We start from the raw sequence: 19730 nt of genomic DNA on the forward strand, positions 1-19730 counted from the left end.
CCCCTCCACGGCAGGAGGAGGAGGAGTTGGCCACTGGAGCCACACCATGGTCAGCTCTATGCTTTGGGATGTGAGTATGTACATGCATGCACATTAATGTCACAATGCATCCATTCCTATATTCAGATATTTATCTTCTCAATTCACTCCCCCCCCCCCCGCCCCTGGGAAGGGAGTTGAATGGAAACCTTAAGAATCCTACTGCAGATGTTCGGACACTATACCTTTTTAAAAGCACATATACAACACCTCTTCCACCCCCAAACAAATAGGAAATAGCGCTTCATGAGGACCTGGTACCCAAAAACAGGCACTGTCCTTGTTATATAGGGATGGGCGCTTACTCCAGGATCTCCTCCTTAATCCGGAAAGCAATGTGTGCATATTTCTTCTCAGGCATCAGCAGATGGTCACTCAACAGTTGCTCTGGCGTTTGGCCTGGCCGGTGTCGCAGGTCCACCGTACTGTAGGGCTTCGGTGACCAGACATGAAGATAGAGAAAAGCCAGGGATGCCATCAGCACCATCAGCACACACAAGGACTTCTGGACTGGACGCATCCTGGGGCAAAGATGCAAGGAGAGAGAAGAAACCTTAGAAAGGCAGCAGCAGCCTGGATTGGGTGAGCAAGGAAAGAGCTCTCAGCCAGGGAGTGGGAAGAAATTTGTTCCATTTGCACTTTAATGGGAAACTACCCAATTCACTCTTCCCAAACCAATATGTTAAACAACAACTGATGACCTCCTTCTACTGGTCCACAATAGAGAGTGTCCTCTCATATTGTATCACAGTGTGGTACGTTGGCTTGGCAACCACAGACAGAAAGTCTTTACAGAGGGTGGTGAACACAGCACATGGTATCATGGGCTGTCCCCTGAGCCCTCTAGAGAGCGAGAAAAATTCTCAGGGATGTTTCACACCCCGGCCAGCACCTCTTTAATCTTCTACCCTTGGGCAGGAGAAACAGAAGTATAATCAGTCATACCAGCAGGCTTACAAACAGTTTCTGTCTGTGGGCTGTTAGGCTGCTGAACGGAAAATACAGTAATATAGTGCAACTGACTTTCAGGGTTGGTGTGTTGTGCGATAAGCACACAGAGTGCAATGAGATTCAGTGTTTGTGAGGGGGAGGGAGGCTCAGTTGATTTCACTGTACACAGGTTGTATATTGACAATAATGGTATTATTATTATTATGGCAACAAAAACTGAGCTGCCCTTTGAAATTTGGATTCCTAATTTTGCAATGTAGTTCTCCAACAACAACAACAAAGGTGGCACAGAAATATTATGGGAAAGTAAGTGAGTTCAAGGGACGTGGGTGGCTCTGTGGTCTAAACCACTGAGCCTCTTGGGCTTGCCAATCAGAAGGTCTGCAGTTCAATGGGTGAGCTCCCGTTGCTCGGTCCCAGCTCCTGCCAACCTAGCAGTTCGAAAGCACATCAAAGTGCAAGTAGATAAATAGGTACCGCTCTGGCGGGAAGGTAAACGGCATTTCCGTGTGCTGCTCTGGTTCGCCAGAAGCGGTGTAGTCATGCTGGCCACATGATCCAGAAAAACTGTCTGTGGACAAACGTTGGCTCCCTTGGCCATGAAAGTGAGATGAGTGCCGCAACCCCAGAGTCGTTCGCAACTGGACTTAACTGTCAGGGGTCCTTTACCCTTTTTTAAAGTGTGTTCAAAATGTTTCTGCATTACATTAGGAGAAATGCCTGTGCATTTTCGTATCATTTTAAAAAAAGGAAACTGAAGTGAAGATAGGGCAAACTGATCATCAGAAAAATGAGAAGCCAAAATGGACAGATTTGTTTATTCCTACTCTTAAGCCCCAATCCCGTTGGTGACTTTGGGTGAGTAATGCCCTCTTTTTCTCTTCGCCTAACCTCGCTCACATGGTTGCTGCATAGATAAACCATTTGTGGGTAGGGGAAGGCACACACCATTCTGTGCTTGTGATAATGATTATGAGAAGTGAAACAAGCAAATGAAGTGGCGGTTTCATCTCTGCAGATGTCTGTCTCCATCAGTTTTTGTAGCAGCTACAGTGCAACTCTGAAGATTGGCAAAACCTGTAATTTTAGACTTGAAGGGTCTCATGCAGCACAGAATGCCATGGCTTTTTCCAAAAGACTAGTGAATTGGAATTTGATTGCAAAAGTTTCAAAAGGAAGACTGAGCAACTTAACAGCAAATGAGAGGGATGTATCTCTGCCTCACATACTGCACCATTCTTCTAGGACTATTGGCTTCAGGAACTGCATAGGTGTTAAGGTGAGCTGAGTTGGATGGCAGAAAACATCTATAGGAGTTTCTGTTCCAGTTAAGCTATCCCTTCCCTTCAAGGGAAATCCTCCAGCAACTGCCCTGTGGGAAAGCAGGCAGGCAGCCAAAAAGAGACACCTGAGCCTCTCCCTGCAGGATTGTCTCCTCCCTGCATTCCAAAGTCCCTGCATTCCAAAGTCAGGCGTCAACTCTTTGCTTTGTGGTTCTTGGTGTATCCATTTAGAGAGAAACTGTTCCCCGAGTCCCACTTTTCAAAATAAAGTTTAGATGTTTGTACTTCTTTATTTATTGTTTTAATATTTCAGGAGATGCCCGGTGAGTTGTGACCCTTCTCAAAGCGTTTCCTCCACCCATTACAGAGCTGTTGCCACTGAGAGTGTCAGTCCTATGGGCAAGAGCCACCTGCACTAACAGGGGCTGGGCAGGTCAGAAGCCTAGCAAGCTGCAAGGTGAAGGAGGAAGCGCCCCAGTTTCACTTGAAGTGCAGAAAAGGCAAATCCACACAGTGCCAAAACCAGGTTATGCCACGGAAGCGAAACAAGTTTGCATGCGTTTTTTTCTTTGTCTTAGTGTGGGAGCTACTTTACTTTTCTCCTACATCTGAGATCTTCTAGAATGATGTGGTAAATTTTGAAGTGCATGGGCTCATTGGGTCAATTCTCATCCACCATCTTGGTGTATCCATTTAAACAGAAACTTCCCTCAGGCCCACTTTTAAAATGAAGTTTAGATGTTTGCACTTCCTCTTCTATTATTACTTCAGGGTCTCTGGAACTCTATATCTCAGTAACCCCCAGAAAGCTTTAAAAATGTCTGAGAGGCGTGGTCTAATAGGCTGCAGCTTGAGATTGACACTAAAGGCCCAACTCCACTTCCCCTTAAGGCCATACCTCTTTGCCCTGTTTTCAATTCGTTCTCTCACTCCTATCTTTATACATAATCTTATCTTTATGCCACCTTACCACAGTTCAAACTGTTATGGACATGGGGGGGAGGCCTACCCAACAAACATATCAGAAGCGTTGGCCTCCTGAGCTTGAGTGTTACGCTGTAGGGATTTGACAAAGCCACAGTTCCAAAACAGAAGGGTTGGTTCCGCTGCACAACATTGCATACACACCACTGCTAATTTCAATACATTTCCCTCCATTAGGCAACCTCTACTAGGTTCCCAGTGCCGTAATAAGGCAAGGAAACCCCACTTTCTGAAACATTCACAAAAAAGTAGCCAAACAGATGGTTTTATTTAGTTCCAAGGGTGGAGTTGACCCGACCCATGGCATGAATGGAACAAGGACTCCATAATCCTTCAGATGTGCTACTTCAGATTTCACCCCTCCCATATCCAAGAATCTCCTGACGAGTCTGCTGAGAGGAGGAGCAGTGTGCTGCTTTCTACTTATTCAGCTCCAGCACCAAGTCAGTCAGTCAGTCAGTCAGCCAGTGTGTCGGGGAGAGAGAGAGAGAGAGAGAGAGAGAGAGAGAGAGAGAGACTGAGTGTTAGAGATCGTGTATAGAGATAAGGTTGCTGCTAAGAGCAGCTGCAGACACTCAGTGCAGCATTCATTTATGCTAGACCTATTTAGCTCTGTATATAGTTTTGTATTATAGTTGTAGTTATAGAATAAAAGAAGATATTCTACAGAGCTGCTCTCCGAGTGGTTTATACACTGCTAGACTCTGCTATACTCTGCTGTGCGACAACTGTATTGTGGAAGTGAATCCGGTGCTCACGGCTCTAAGCTGTGAGTCCACAGCACTTTGACCTGTTCCTGTGAAGAAGGTGGTCTCTGGAAGTGCTACCCAGCTCGCCCAGCCCAGTCAGGGTTGAAGTTCATGAGTCCAGTTGGTGACACTGGCTCAAGGGCGATGCTGACATCGGTTATGGGCCCAGTCGTCTGACCAGTCGTTGTTCCAGTCATCCCAGTCGTCCCAGTCGCCAGAGGTTTCTGTTGCTGATCGCTGGACGGCGGAATGGAGGCTGCATGCTGGACTGATTTGTGGTGCCTAGAAGCAGAGCTGTTTTGGAGCAGAGTGCTCAAGCTGCCGCTGTTGCTGCTGCTTGATTTATGGAGGTATGTTGCTGACTGCCAAAGAAAGAAGATAGCATCCCTGTTTGCTTGTTAATTGCGCTCTGAGTGGGAGAGAGAGTGGCTGAAGGCTTTATCTGTGTTGCACGAGGGAAGTGTCTTGCTCTAAGTAATAGCAGACATGGCCTGTGCACATTCTGGCCAGATGGCTCTGTCCTTTCCTCTCCTCACGCCTGAAACCTACGCAGTTTGGCAAGTTAAGATGAAAGCGCTTTTACAGAGGGAAAAGCTATTTCACACGATAGAAGATGACCCTCCAGATAAGGATGATGATGATTGGGCTGAGTGGCATGCTGCAGATATGAAAGCCCGAGGGACAATTGTTTTGAGTGTTTCAGACCACTTGCTGGTGAACTTAGAGGGTCAAGAGACTGCACAAGCTGTTTGGCATAAGTTGAGAGATATGCATCTGAGACAAAATGCTGGTTCCAGTGTGATTTTCTTCAAGAAGCTGTGCAGGCTGCAGTTGGAGAAAGGTGGTGATTTGCCTAGCCATCTATCTCAGTTAAAGCGTCTCAGACAGGACCTTGTTCAGCGAGACCTGGCTATTTCAGAGGCTGTGTTTGCAATGCTGAGATGATTCTTACGATGGAGTAGCTGCCCAGATTTCTACAATGCCTGCTGACCGGCTAACAGAAGATTATGTGTCTAGCGTGCTCTTGAATGAGTGGGATCGCAGACAGGCTGTTAGAGAAAGCCGGGATTATGCTGTTAAAAATGTGCTTGAAAATGTGCCTGAGTCTTCAGCAGGGGAAAGTGAGAGTGAAACTGCTGCTGTTAAAGCACTAAAGTTGAGGCGGTGCTTTTCGTGTGGAGCACAAAGCCATTTGAGTTTTCAGTGCTGCAAGAAATCTTCAAAGAAGAAGGGAAACTTCAGAGGCAGAGGGGGAGGAGGACGAAATCCCCAAGCACCTGCTACTTCAAAGGCCTTGATCTCTCGCTGCTCCAACCAACGTGGGCGGAGTTTCTTCGTGATCGACTCTGGCTGTACCAACCACGTGGCCAAAGATAAGGATCTCTTTGTTCAGCTTGAGAAGCAAGAGAAAGAAATTCATCAAGCAGATGGGACTGTTCTCACGAGTTTGGCTAAGGGAACTGTGTTCTTAAAGAGCCTGAATGCAACAATTAAGAATGTCCTGTATGCACCTGATATTCAGGACAATTTGTTGAGTGTTTCCCAGCTTGATTGTCAGGGGTTTAAGGTGGTGTTTGCTAAATCTCGTTGTGAAATTCGTCGAGATGGCAAGCTCATTCTATATGCAAAATGTGTTAATGGTTTGTACCAATTGCCTTTTGTTTCAGGTACAGGTACTGCTGAAGCAACTGAGAAAGAGTGTTGCAATTTGTCTATTGATAAGAATGAGAAGATGCATGACCAATGTATTCATTATTACCACCGTGTTTATGGTCATTTGAATTTCCAGGCTGTGGCAAAAATGCCTGATATGGTTCAGGGTATGAAGTTGAAAGAATGTCCCTACCACATGAAATGTGTTTCTTGTGCTGAGAGTAAGGCAAGGCAAGCTCCCAAAGGTACAGAGTCTGGGAGAGAGGCCAAGAAACCATACGAAGTCATTCATGCAGACTTAGTGGGGCCTCTAGCGCTCTCTAGAGGCAATTCAAGGTTTTTCATGGTTTTGATAGACTCCTATTCGAGGTGTGTTTGGGTCTATATGTTGCAGAAAAAGTCTGAAGCCTTTACTAAGTTTTGTCAGTTTTGTAAATGGCTCAGGAATGTACATAATGAGAATGTACGTTGTATTTTCACAGACAGGGGTGGAGAGTTTTGTTCAGAAGAGTTTGAGGCTTTTCTTTCTGAACAGGGCATTGAGCATAGGACAGCCACGCCCAGATAACCCTGGCAGAATGGTTTATGTGAGAGAATAAACCAGACCCTGCAGCAAGGAATCAGAACACTATTACATGATTCGGGGCTGCCCAATCCTTTTTGGGCCGAAGCTCTCTCGTTTTTCTGTCATGTGTATAACAGGAGGTACCAGTCCGCAGTAAATTGCACCCCATATGAGATGCTTCACGGAAGGAAGCCATGTGTGAAGCACTTTAAAAATTTTGGGTCGGAGGTTTGGGTGCACACCTCGCTGGGTGACAAACTGAGCAAGCGTGGAGAACATGGTGTTTTCCTAGGATATGAGAAAGGGTCTTATCGTGTCCTGATCACAGACACGAAAACCATAAGGCTGACCAGGAGTATTGACGACAATCCACAATGGGACAGAGTTGGCGTTTTCCAGTGCCATCCCATTTGTGATGATGGTGCAAAAGGGGCAAAGAAAGTTAAGAGGGAGGCAAGTTCTGATGTGATTTATAATCCTGATGCCAATGTAGATCCAGATGATGGCACAGATTATCAGAGCCCAAAAGTCTCAGGTGAGTCTGACGCTGATTCAGACTTAGCAGCTTCATATACTTTAGCTCCCCATTCTCCCAAAGTGGAGGAAGCACCAGAACAAGAGGATCAAAGAGTTTTGCGCAGATCCGAGAGAACAACCAAGGGTGTACCGCCGAAAAGGTTTTCTGCAGAGTTCGCTAAGGCTGCGGTCACATAAAACTCTGGTGGGGTTTTTAAACCTAGCATGAAGTGTGCTGAGAGTAGTGGCACAAAACGCTTCATTTATTTCCTTACCTGACATTTGAAGGATCAGGATTGAAGGAGCAAGCATGTGTTTGAGTACTGAAAGTGGTTTGTTCAAATCTGCCTAATTAGAAATGTCAATTTGTATTTGAGAGGAAGAAATGTGTGTGAAGATTTTTCCAGAAGCTACTTATTCATTTGTGTGTTCACAATGTGTATTTTGTGTAAACTGCAGATTGAGATTTATGTTTTAACTCTTTCCTGATGGACACAGAGTGGTTGCAGTAACTGTTAAATGGTATAATAAAGTGTCTTAGATAAAGGGGGAGAGAGATATGTAAACCAAGGTTGTAAGCAGAGAACAACATTTGGAGTGTGTGTGTAAGTTGCAGTTATATTAAAGATTCTTGAAATGGTCGGATGAAATGGGGGAGGATGAGGAGATTTCACCCCTCCCATATCCAAGAATCTCCTGACGAGTCTGCTGATTCTCCAGAGAGGAGCAGTGTGCTGCTTTCTACTTATTCAGCTCCAGCACCAAGTCAGTCAGTCAGTCAGTCAGTGTGTCGGGGAGAGAGAGAGAGAGAGACTGAGTATTAGAGATCGTGTATAGAGATAAGGTTGCTGCTAAGAGCAGCTGCAGACACTCAGTGCAGCATTCATTTATGCTAGACCTATTTAGCTCTGTATATAGTTTTGTATTATAGTTGTAGTTATAGAATAAAAGAAGATATTCTACAGAGCTGTTCTCCGAGTGGTTTATACACTGCTAGACTCTGCTATACTCTGCTGTGCGACGACTGTATTGTGGAAGTGAATCCGGTGCTCACGGCTCTAAGCTGTGAGTCCACAGCACTTTGACCTGTTCTTGTGAAGAAGGTGGTCTCTGGAAGTGCTACCCAGCTCGCCCAGCCCAGTCGGGGTTGAAGTGCATGAGTCCAGTTGGTGACACTAAAGTATCGGAGCTGGTATTACCAGTCCTGACAGAAACCAGAACAGAATGTGCCCTTTGTTCTGGGCTTCTCCCATGCTTTGCTTGGGAGTTGGAAACTTGTTGCAATAACAAATGATCCAGCTTTCTTCTAGCCACTGTTTTGCTTCCAATTTGCCTGGCAGAGATCTCTTGCTTGAACCTGATCGATTCCGAACCTGCAAGGCTAGACCCTAGTGAAGTTTAAGTGAAGCTTTTAAGTACTATCCCCCAAAATTTTGTCCTTATCAATTTGGCATACATTTGCATTCTGTAAATGTGAGCCATTTTCTTGTCAAAAAAGTCGAATATAAATCTATTAAATAAGTAGACTTATCAGTCTAAACTGGAACCAAACCAGTCATATTTGAACCAGAACCAAACCAAAAAATTGAATGAGCTAGCTCCCTGGCCATGCTTAGACAGAGAGACATATATGCTACCCTGAGCTCATTGTTAGGAAGGGCCAAATGCAAATTAATAATAATAATAATAATAATAATAATAATAATAATATCAACTCACTTTCAGATCATTGCACAAAAGGATGCTATGAAATTACTGTACAGAAAAGACAAATATTTACATTAACCAGCTTGGTTTTAAAGCCCAGGGGATAGATGCATGACTATTTTTTGCATTTATAGTTTTCAAAAGGAACTTTTTAAGGCCACAAACGGGGAATTAGCAAAACCATATTAAATATGTTAAATGCTATTTAGAAGTTAACTCAGACACTTAATAACCATTCAGCTCACATAAACATGTTCAATAACTCCAGACAAATGCGCTTTCTAGCCCTGACTAGCAGTAGCTCTCCAAGATGGAGGAGGTATTTCCTAATCCTGCTGCCTGAGGTCCCTTTAACTGAAGATGCCATTTATCCTTGTGGATCAGTGGCACGGCATGGGTCGCCAGCACCCAGGGCAAATATAGCGCCTCCTAACCTGTGGACTGTTACCACTCCCTAAATCCCTTCCTCCAGTCCAGTATTGAACCCCGTCAACCCATCATCCCTGGCCACTGGCCAAACTGCCTGAGGCTGATGCAGTTGAGATTCCAAAGCAGGGCTACCCAATCTTTTTTAAAACCTGCAGATGCCAGGGATTGAACTAGAAATCCCTGGGTAGCCCACATGGTGCCCTACAGATGCTGTTTGACTCCCTGCTCCCGTCAGCCCCAGCTAGCATGGCCCATAGCCAGTGATGGCGGGGGTTGTAGCCAACATCAGGAGGGAACCAAGTTGGCCCAGCTCTGATCTGCATGAAAGAAAGCAATCTACCACTGAGATCTGGTCCCTCCCACACTTTGTCCCCTTCAGCCCTACCTTTTTTCTGAAACAGAATGTTCTGCACCCCCTAATCCAAGTGAGTTGTGTGCTTTCTCGAAACATTCCTTGCAGCAGTTGCACAGTCGTTACTAGAAGCAGCGTGAGTCATATAGGGAAGAGCTACAGCAATTAGTAATGATTTGGCAAGTCATCAGTTGAGCAAGATGCATGGTGAGGATACAGGCATTCATGTTTTTGCAGAAATGCACGGGATGTTGAAACCGTATTAAGCAATGGAAATGAAACAAGTTAGACTCTTAAACATAGCGGTCTGGATGGAAGAACAATGACTTTTTCTGAGAGTTTTTTCGAGACTGGACTTTCTGAAATTAAAAGCTATCAAAAGACGGCAAAGTGGAGTTGAGATATAGACGTGGATACACCAGGCTGGCAGTAGACAATGGATGAACTTTGGGGATTGGAACCGGGGAATGGGGGGGGGGGGAGATTTGGAATCCAAAGGCTGTAAAATTATATATTATTTCTTTCTTTTCTTTTTTCATGTCTGTTGCTATCTTTCCTTTTTATTCTGGAAAATTTTTAATAAATATTATTTAAAAAAAAAGAAGAAGAAGAAACTCCAAAAATGCAGGCAGCTGTATCAACTGGTATACGTACATTTATACATGCATACACACACCCCACTAAAGAACAGCAATCTGTGGCATAAAACCCATTTGATTAGAATCAGCTGACAGTAATAAATTATGGGATAAATTCAACTTGTAGAAAACATTGACCTTTAACAAAAGGTATCAAGCCAGCTGAAATGCAATCTTTGGCTCTTTATTAGAAATACAAAACTGCAACACAAGCAGTCACTAACATGGTGCCATTGTGCTCACTAATATCTCCTATGGCGTCCACGAAAGGTCTCAGTAGCTATTTCCTAAAATCCACATACGAGAAACTTTTTACTCATCCTGCTCAGTTTCTACTTGCACTGGCTCAGGAATGGGTGCCTACCCTCCCATCTCTTCTGAACAGAGGAGAGCAGCAAAGAGTGAATGTGGCAGTGGCTGATGTAGGTGCCATTTCACCCCACTGACGGACCATCTTGTGGCCCTGTCTCTTCTTCATATGGCAACCATTTTTTGCAAGCTTTTTGTAAAGGACACCCCTGTTGCTTCCTCAAGATACCATATGTGCCCAGTTGCCCATAGAGCTTAGTGGCGACTGCTGTAGCGTATTGTACAAAATTACATATATAATGACTACAATTCTAGGCAATCATACTTATTTAGTGGCAGAAGAAAGAAAGTAGCAGCTAAGACAGAGAAGGAAAAAAATAAGCTGTCACCCCCCCCCCTTTCTGTCCTCCTATGTTGTTGGACTCTAGCTCCCATCAGCCCCCTGCCTTCATGGTCAGCTGTCAGGCATAATGGGAACTGCAGCCTAATGCACGGCAATCATGAGTGAAAATGTTTACTTGTGCATTGCAAGTAAACAATTTACTTGTGCATTGCAACCTTCTTCTCGTCTTTTATGGTCATAAAAGCTGTCTCCCAAACATTATCATACCATTGCATTACTGTACTACTAAAGTTGGGGGATTTTCAACTGACAGCAATTGCTCATATGACTGCTGTCAAGAAGGAAGCTATGGGCCAGATTGAACTAACCCAGTACACTAACCAAAGCCGACACAAGGGCTCCTGTGAGCACACCAGGGCAGGGCGGCTTCTTCCACTTTCCTTCTCCCGATCTGCTCTGGAAAACCTCCAGAACAGCGCACGGGGGAAGGAAAGGAGAGGTCATTCTGTCAGGCAAGCAGAAATGCTTGCACTAATGGAATGATAACAACTGCGCAACACTGAATTCTTCTGGATATGTTCCAAATCTCTTTCAGCAACAATTCCTTATGAGTCCAAGAAGGGCCCTCTTTCATAAATGATTTGGCACATTTCTAAATAAGTAGAAGAAATGCAAACTTGAAAAAGGAAGTGTTACCATTTCAACTGCTAGAGTAAGGTAGGAACACAATCAAAGACAAAAGCCTCTGCTTGATTATTAGCCTCACTCGATTCCATAAGCAAGGACCACCAGTCAGGGCTTGTCCACACTTCAGCTTGTACCTGCCTCTCCCTCCAGGGAAAACTTCACCACTTAATCAGAGCAAATGTCAATCAACTGAAGCAAACGTCAAGTTTCCTGTGGATTGAGGTTTGCTCTGATTTTTCTAGGCACGGGACAAGCGAAGTGTGGGTGCACCCTCATTTACCCTCTTTTTCATTAGACATCACATTGACATCACTTCTGCTCTTAAAAAAAGTCCCCATCTCCTACACCCGGCCCTGGGCGAAGAGGCATTAATTCCCATCCTTGGGGGAGAAAGCAAAGTTGCAGCACTGTGCCAACTGTCCCCAAAATACTGCCAACAATGCCTCACATTTAGGAAATTAACATGGAGGAACACCAGTACAAGCACTAGAGAAATGGCAGTGATCCCTTTAACAGAGTTCTCAGAGTGCCTGTGGGCCTCCTACTGCTGACACATAAAATCAACACAAGACCATTCATTATGTGCTACTGTAGGGTCAGAAAAGTTTCAGCAAAGGGCAAACTACATGACTGTGAAGCTAGACCTGGGGCCTCCATAAAGTTGAATGTTAGAAGACTGAGGTCAAAAGGAAATACTTTGTCACACAGCAGGTAGTTAAAACTAGGGAATTCACTTGTATAGTATACAGAAATGGCCACTAACTTGGGTTGCTTAAAAAAGATGACAAATTAGACTAATTCATAAAGCTATCCATGACTACTTGCCATGAGAATGCATATTATCTACCAGTATTGGAGAGCCCAGGACCTCCCATTGCCTTAAAATAATCTTACCCAAGGGTGTTTTCCCTTCTTGGGAGTGGGGCACCTTTCACACATTATTATTCTGTCCTGGAAGCAGCATTGTCCTGCTTTCTCATCAGATTTTGCCTAAACTTCTAGTGCATCTGAAAGCTCATACTTTTTTCTTTTCTTGAAAATCCTGTTAAGTGCATGAAATATTCCTTCTTAACTAACATCCACAGCACTGAATCAAAGACAGTTCTAGCACACAAAGTATAATGTGGTTATTACATAATTTGAATGTAGAACCTACAGCAGCCAAGAAATACATCTGCACTACAGAAAACAGCCTTTGACAGGGAGAAAACAAGGATTCTACAAAGATTCCTGTCATAGTGACCTGGTTTCACACATCATAGTGAGCCTAACCATGGCTTAGCACGCTCTCCAGAAAGGAGACTGTGGCTATTGTACTTTGCTCCTCCTTGGTCATTCTGCAACTGAGCCATCCCAAGCCATGGTTTGGCTTAGTGTGATCTGAACTAGACCTAGTGAGAGAAAGATACTGGGGCACTTCAGCTGGCTTGTGGGGCTGAATCACAGTGTAATCACAGACTGGCCTTCTTTAGTAAGGCGAGGTCTTCTACCTCCCTGTTTTATTTCAAGCAAGTGATGCTGGAGGTGAACTGTGAATGGGAAGGTCACACAATCTTTCCTGGAAAACTTTACCTCAATTCCAGGTATTGGATGCAAACTGTGGTTACTGAAAAGGGGAAGAAAAGAACACTCTGTGAATGATCACAGGCACCGTTTTCTCTTACATGATTCACACCTTCCAAGATCAAGACCTGTAATTAAGAAAGAAGTTCTAGGCAAAATCTAGCCCAAATTGATCAGAAAGTTATCAAAAGGTTGTATTCTATGCCTGAACTCCCATCATTCATCTTATCAGTGATCTCTGCTCACAAAGTCAGTTATGTCTTCAAATGCAGAGATGCCCGTCGTTATTTCACCACATCCTGCCGCAGCTTTGTGCAAAGCAGCTCTAGCTCTTTGAAGCCAACAACCCTGCCCAACTCTGCCAGAAAGTCACACACCAGCAACATACAACCCTCCTGCCATGGAAAAGTACAATCAAGAAGTGGGATGTAAATGTTTGAAATAAAGTAAATAAATAGAGGGGACATGAAAAAAATACACATGCTGCTCCTTAGGTAGGTCCATTTTAAACTTGGAAAATTGTGGCAACAGACCAAGGATGAGAACTCAAACTCCCATCAGCCCCAGCCAGCATGGACAAAGGTCAGAGTCAGAGATGATGGAAGTTGTAGTCCAACAACATCCAAAGAGTCTCAGGTTCTCCATCTCTGCAACAGAAGGTGCTGGTGCTAGTTCAAACATCTCTGGTTTGTTCTAGGGTAGCATCCTGATTCACCAAACACATCTCCCCTAAACTTTTTACAGGTAACCAGGCTGGGTCTGGTTAACAGATAAATGAACAGGCACATGCGCACAGTGGTGGACCTCAGACTCCTCCTCTCCTCACCCTTTTCAGCAACGTAACAAGCCCTGACACTGACCCATGGAACCCAGGATGTGCTCAAGGAAGAGAGAAAGGCACTCTGCACATGCTCAAAGGCCATTTAATCTCCAATTGTTTCTTCAGTTTCCTGGGCACAACTTGGAACCATGTTCCAGGTCTAAGAGCCAATTCATACATATCGCTTAAGTTGCCACCATAGTCTTAAAAAAATCATCTTAACTTCCTTTCTTCATTCAAAATCTACATTAGAAAATACCTTTCTCAAGCAATGTTAAAGATGTTTGAAAGAAAACAGTGTGCAAGCTTTTGCCCTCTCCAGAACTATTACAGTATTCAGTAGACAGAAAGGGGGAAGTGAAATGACTGGTGTTGAAATTGTGTTGAAATCATGCATGGAGTCTGAATTTAGTCAGAAAGACCGTGGAAGGAGGTTGCAATATTCAAATGAGGCTCTATTAGGTGCTTTGCAGGGCTTCTGGGAAAAAGAAGCATACAATGGTTGACACTCCAATTTTTAGAAATATAAGATCCAGCTGTTAATCACAAGTGTATCTGTCAGAGCTGCCTCTAGGTCCCAGCTCACAGAGGACCAACGCTAGGCTGTCGTAATGTACAAAAGTCTTTACTGAAGTTCAATTTCCATTTCAAAGCCGCAGCGCGCAGCCCTACATCTTAAACCCTAGATCGGCGAAGTCCCGTCTGAATCCCCTCCCCTCTGACACCAGTTTAAGATCCTAGCCCTGCTCCACCTTTTCCGCTGCTCTCTCCTCCTCTGGGTCCTCCTGCCCGCTGGGGCATCCCCCTTTCTGGACTCCTCTGACGCTGAGTCGCTTAGCTCCTCCCCCTGCCTCCGGCGGGCTTTAGGACCCGGTTCCCAATCCTCATTCTCTGCTGTCCCACGCTCCTGTACATTTGAACTTGCCTCTCGCGCCAACCCAGTGACCTTCCTCCTGACCGTTACACTACTTCTGTCACTGCTTCCCTCTTCCGGGATACTGGCCGGATCTGACCTCCCCTCCGTTGTCTGACTCTCCGATGGAGGCGTGGTCAGCCCTGACTCCTCTCCTCTCCCTGCTGGGGGAGACGCTACTCCCAATACCTGTGACTCTTCCCCCCCCACTATGCTCTGGTGGGGAAGCTGGTCCTGATTTCCAACTGCTGCTCTGGGAGTCCCCGCTGGCCCCTTGCTTCTGGGGTGTCCCCCTTGGGACCCCCCTTGCCCTGGCCACCGGCGCCCCCTTCTGTGAATCTTCCGATTCGCTGGAGAGGCTCATGGAATCTCTCGGGCCACTGTCATCTTCTCCTACGCTGCCCTCAGATTCTTCCCCTTCGCTCTCCATCTCCCCTCTTCCCTGTGCTTCTGCTCCTGAACCCCTGACAGTATCATTTTTTGCTTTTGCAAAATACACAGGTTTCCTCTTACCAGTCTTGGGTTTTTTTATCATCTAGATAATACCTGTATAGGAGAACTCAGAAGCTCGCATGCTACTTGTAGTAGGGTATAGCCCTAATATGGATTTTGGATTTTCTTCTTGTGGGTCAACACAACTACATTTGCAAGAACGGTGTTGGAGGAGCAGAGAAGAATTTGCCATGCAATGAGCATTCTGTCCAAACTTCAGCTTCACATTTGCATTGCAAAGCATTACAAAGAGTCTTGTGTTGAAAAGCAGGGTGGGAGGGACTTGCAAAAAGACAATTTGCTTTGGAGAATGCTACATTGATGCTACATTCCTACATTTAGAACAGGAGCCTGTTTGTTCAATCCATCCTTTCCTTCAAATATTTTTCTTTCTCTTCCTTTCTTCCTTCCGCAAAGAAAACCACCAACTCCGTTGGGCAACTACTGTACAAGTCTTTCTCTATCCCGGGGAATATTATTTTGGCAATCAGGGATACTGAGGTTCCAGACCACTTTCCCCCACAAAAACATAGTACCAGCCATCAGGAATGTTATCCAGGAGGCTGGACCACATATAGCTACCAAGTTTTGCCACCTGGTCCTCAAACACCATTATTTCAAAAAGACAGGTAAATGGGCAACACAGTATGCAAACATATCCATGGCTATTTTAGAACAACACTTACTTCGGCTTCTGCCCACAAACACCTCCCCCAAGTTATATTGATGACATCTTCATCATCTGGACCCATGGGCAGGAGACTGTACAGTACTGTACAGTTGTACCTCGACTCCTGAACACCTTGGGAGTCAAACGTTCTGGCTCCCAAATGATCAAAAACCTGCAATGAATTTTCCGGTTTTTGGACGTTCTTTTGGAAGCCGAACATCCAACGAGGCTTCCATGGCTTCTGATTGGCTACAGGAGCTTCCTCAGCCAATCAAAAGCTGTGCTTTGGAAATCTAATGTTTTGGAAGTCAAATGGACTTCTGGAATGGATTCTGTTCGACTTCCGAGGTACGACTGTACACTAGGACTAGTGAAAAAATATTCACCTCACCATCAATCCAAGCATAGACCTGTCCACATGCAGGTTCATTTTATGGATGATATTGCAGAACTGCATAGTAGACAAATAGGCACCAGCTTATAATAGAAACCCGCTGACTGCAAAACATGTTTGCACACTTCTTGCTTCCATCCAAAGCTTAACACAAGATCTTCCATCTATACCCAAGTCCTGGATTCAGCCACATTTGTTCCAGCTTGTTGGATGGGGGTGGGCACTTGAAGGATTTATATTAGACATTTGCTACAATGAGACACCACTCAGGCAACACCATTACAGGATGTTAACAGGGTATGGACTTTCTTCTTGACTAACCCAATCCCGTCAGTTGCTCAGAATCCTGCTGAGACAATTTGGTTTTTCTGCCTCAGTGGAAGGATTGCAAACTGCACTCCTGAATCAGCATATTGGTCCTTGTCCAAAATACTGACCTTGTTCCAGAACCCTGGGATCTTCCTATTGTTTGGGTCATCACCCACCCTTGGTGAAGGACATGACTACAGTTCAGGGCAGTATGAACAAACATCATGTGTGAACGTGCAGGGAGTAGGGCCTCATGGCAGCCTGCCAGAAAAAAATTACGACCTCATCAGGAGTTCACTCACCAGCTTATTTGCCAAAGGGATACGTGCCATCAACATTTGCCTTCAGTACAGGACAAACATTGAAATGCACACAAACCGGTCACAAATCTGATGCAATAAATTGTAATATTCAAAAACCAGGGGGATAACATTTCAGCTTTATGAGACAAAGGCATTGCAAAAGGAGACAGCAATGTACCGTATTTTTTGCACCATAACACTCACTTTTTTCCTCCTAGAAAGTTAAGGGGAAATGTCTATGCGTGTTATGGAGCGAATGCCTGCGGGTGGCGGGGGGGGGGATCTGCTGCAGTCGTGAGCAGAGGATCCATGGTTCCCCTTCCTTCCCTCCTCCGTGATTACAAAGCATGGATCCACATGGATCCTCAGGATTTTTGCACTGGGCTACTCCAAACTCACTGTCAGTTCACATGTCTGTGGCCACAGCATGAATCACAAAAATCATATATCCACTATTTCGTTTGGAATATTTTTTTTCTTGTTTTCCTCCTCTAAAAACTACGTGCGTGTTATGGTCTGGTGCGTGTTATAGAGCGAAAAATACGGTAATAATAATAATACCCCACCCATCTGGCTGAGTTTCCCCAGCCACTCTGGGCAGCTCCCAACAGAATATTAAAAACATGCTAAATCATCAAACATTAAAAACTTCCAAAACAGGGTGAAATAGCTGAATTAGAAAGTTATCAATACATTTGGCTCTATCAGTTGGGTTTGAATCACAATAACTGTTTCCTATCCCACTAAAGGTAGGGATAAGAATAGCAAAACCGGGGCGATTATCACCAAACTACTGCTGTCTATACAGGAAGAAAAGGATTTTAAAATTGTATCGGCTTTCAGACTTGGAAGATTTGCAAAGAAAGATAAGCCCAGAGATTGTTTGATAACTTTGAGATCGAGGAAGGAAAGGGATAAGATTTTGGGATTACACTACGAAAAGTCACTGGACATTTTGGATAAAAGAGCACAAATTTACAAAGATATCCCGAAACAACTGCTGGACCTTAGATCCGCCTATCTTGAATTGGTGAGATTGTTAAGAAGTAATTCAATCATTTTCAGGTGGGAATTTCCTCAGGGATTATCCTTCACCTTCAGAGGGAAGAAAGTCAAGATTGAAACACTTGAAGATAGAGATAAATTTTTGATTGCTTACGGAGAGGACCTTCAGAAAGGAATCGAAACACCCTTGGGGCCTGGAGCATCTGCTGTACCTACTCCCTTGGAACCTGAGGATCCAGAGAAAAAGATACCACCCCTTGAGAAATAACAGATTTGTTCAGGATGTCTCTGCAACTGTTGAGCTGGAATATTAATGGGTGCAACTCTCCGGAAAAAAGGAGGAAATTATTTCATATATTGAAAAAAGAACAATTGGACATTATCTGTCTGCAAGAAACACATGTGACAAGGCTCCATAGAAAAGTGCCAATAAATAAAAGATTAGGCCAAGAATTTATATCTTCGGACCGAGTAAAGAAAAGAGGAGTGGTGATCTATGCAAAGGAGAGCCTATCACCTAAATTTTTATTTAAAGATGAGCAAGGAAGAATTTTGGCAATAGAGATACATTATCAAGGAGAGAAGTTTTTGATACTAGGAATTTATGCACCAAACGAAGGGAAATCGGAATTTTATAAGAAGTTGCATGAAAAAGTCCTGGACTATCTGGACTATGACAACATCATTATGATGGGAGATATGAATGGCGTGGTATCAACCAACATGGATAAGTCACAAAATCAAAATCTTACAAAAGATGGAAGACTACCAAAGACCTTTTTTGAACTAACTGACAACATGGACTTGATTGACATTTGGAGGACAAAGAACCCCCTGGGAAGAGAAGGAACATTCTTTTCTGAAGCCCAACTGACATGGACGAGAATCGACCAAATATGGATATCTAGAGGTCTGGCACCTAAGACTGGAAAGGTGGAAATCTGTCCAAAGACCTGCTCCGACCATAATGCTGTAAAGATGAACATAACACTACTACCAGCCGGCTCCTTTATATGGAAGATGAATGACAATTTGTTTAGAGATCAGGAGATTACCAAGAAGGCCCAAAAAGTTTTGAAGGACTATTTTGAGATAAATTTGAACACTACGGTGGAAAAAAGAATCATCTGGGATGCAAGTAAGGCTGTGATGAGGGGGTTCCTGATACAACAGAATGCTGTAAAGAAAAGGACACAAAATGAGAAAAAAGATAAGATTTTGGAGAAAATCAAAGAATTTGAGAAGAAGCTAAGATCTAATCCGAAGTCACAGCCGATTCTTAGAGAAATTAAACTCCATCAAGCACAGTATTCTAAATTGATAAACCAGGAAATAGAGTGGAAACTCAAATTAATGAAACAAAGATCATTTGATTCGGCGAATAAATGTGGGAAACTGCTAGCATGGCAGCTGAAAAAGAGACAGAAACTAAACACAGTTACAAACTTAGAGATTGAAGGAAGAAACATTCAGAACCCTGTGGACATTAGAAAGTGTTTCCAGAGATACTTCAAAAAATTATATACTCAAGGGCCGCAAGATGAAGACGAGATAAAACAATTTTTGAAAAAGAATGGATTACCAAAATTGTCACAAGAAAATAGAGCAATCTTGAACTCTAAAATAACACGACAAGAGATTGAACAAGCTATTCAGAATATGCAATTGGGCAAATCTCCAGGGCCAGATGGACTAACCTCCAAGTATTATAAGACATTGAAAGATTATTTGATACAACCAATGCTGGAGGTTAGCAACGAAATTTTGGAGGGGAAAAAGGCGCCGGAATCGTGGAAAGAAGCTTTTATCACATTGATACCAAAATCGGAAACTGAAAAGACTCAACTTAAGAACTACTGCCCCATCTCCCTCCTAAACGTGGATTACAAAATATTTGCAGACATATTAGCAAGTAGATTTTAAAAAGTCTTGAATCAGGTAATTCACAAAGACCAGGCAGGCTTTCTCCCAGGAAGACATTTGTTTGCTAACACAAGGAACATAATTGACATTTTGGAACTTTTGCAAACAAATATCAACACAAAAGCAGTTTTAAT

At 43.9% G+C, this 19730-nt stretch overlaps 1 protein-coding gene across 1 annotated transcript in view; it reads right to left on the bottom strand.

Annotated features, from left to right (window-relative positions):
- B4GALNT1 (beta-1,4-N-acetyl-galactosaminyltransferase 1) overlaps positions 1-19730 on the bottom strand; it is a 43466-nt gene that overhangs the window by 15434 nt on the left and 8302 nt on the right. Inside the window, exon 2 of the mRNA XM_079966734.1 lies at positions 345-560. Coding sequence (XP_079822860.1) covers positions 345-560 — 216 coding nt within the window. The remainder of the gene's footprint in view (positions 1-344; positions 561-19730) is intronic.

This window comes from Podarcis cretensis, assembly GCF_951804945.1.
Source record: "Podarcis cretensis genome assembly, chromosome: 2".
Taxonomy (NCBI): domain Eukaryota; kingdom Metazoa; phylum Chordata; class Lepidosauria; order Squamata; family Lacertidae; genus Podarcis; species Podarcis cretensis.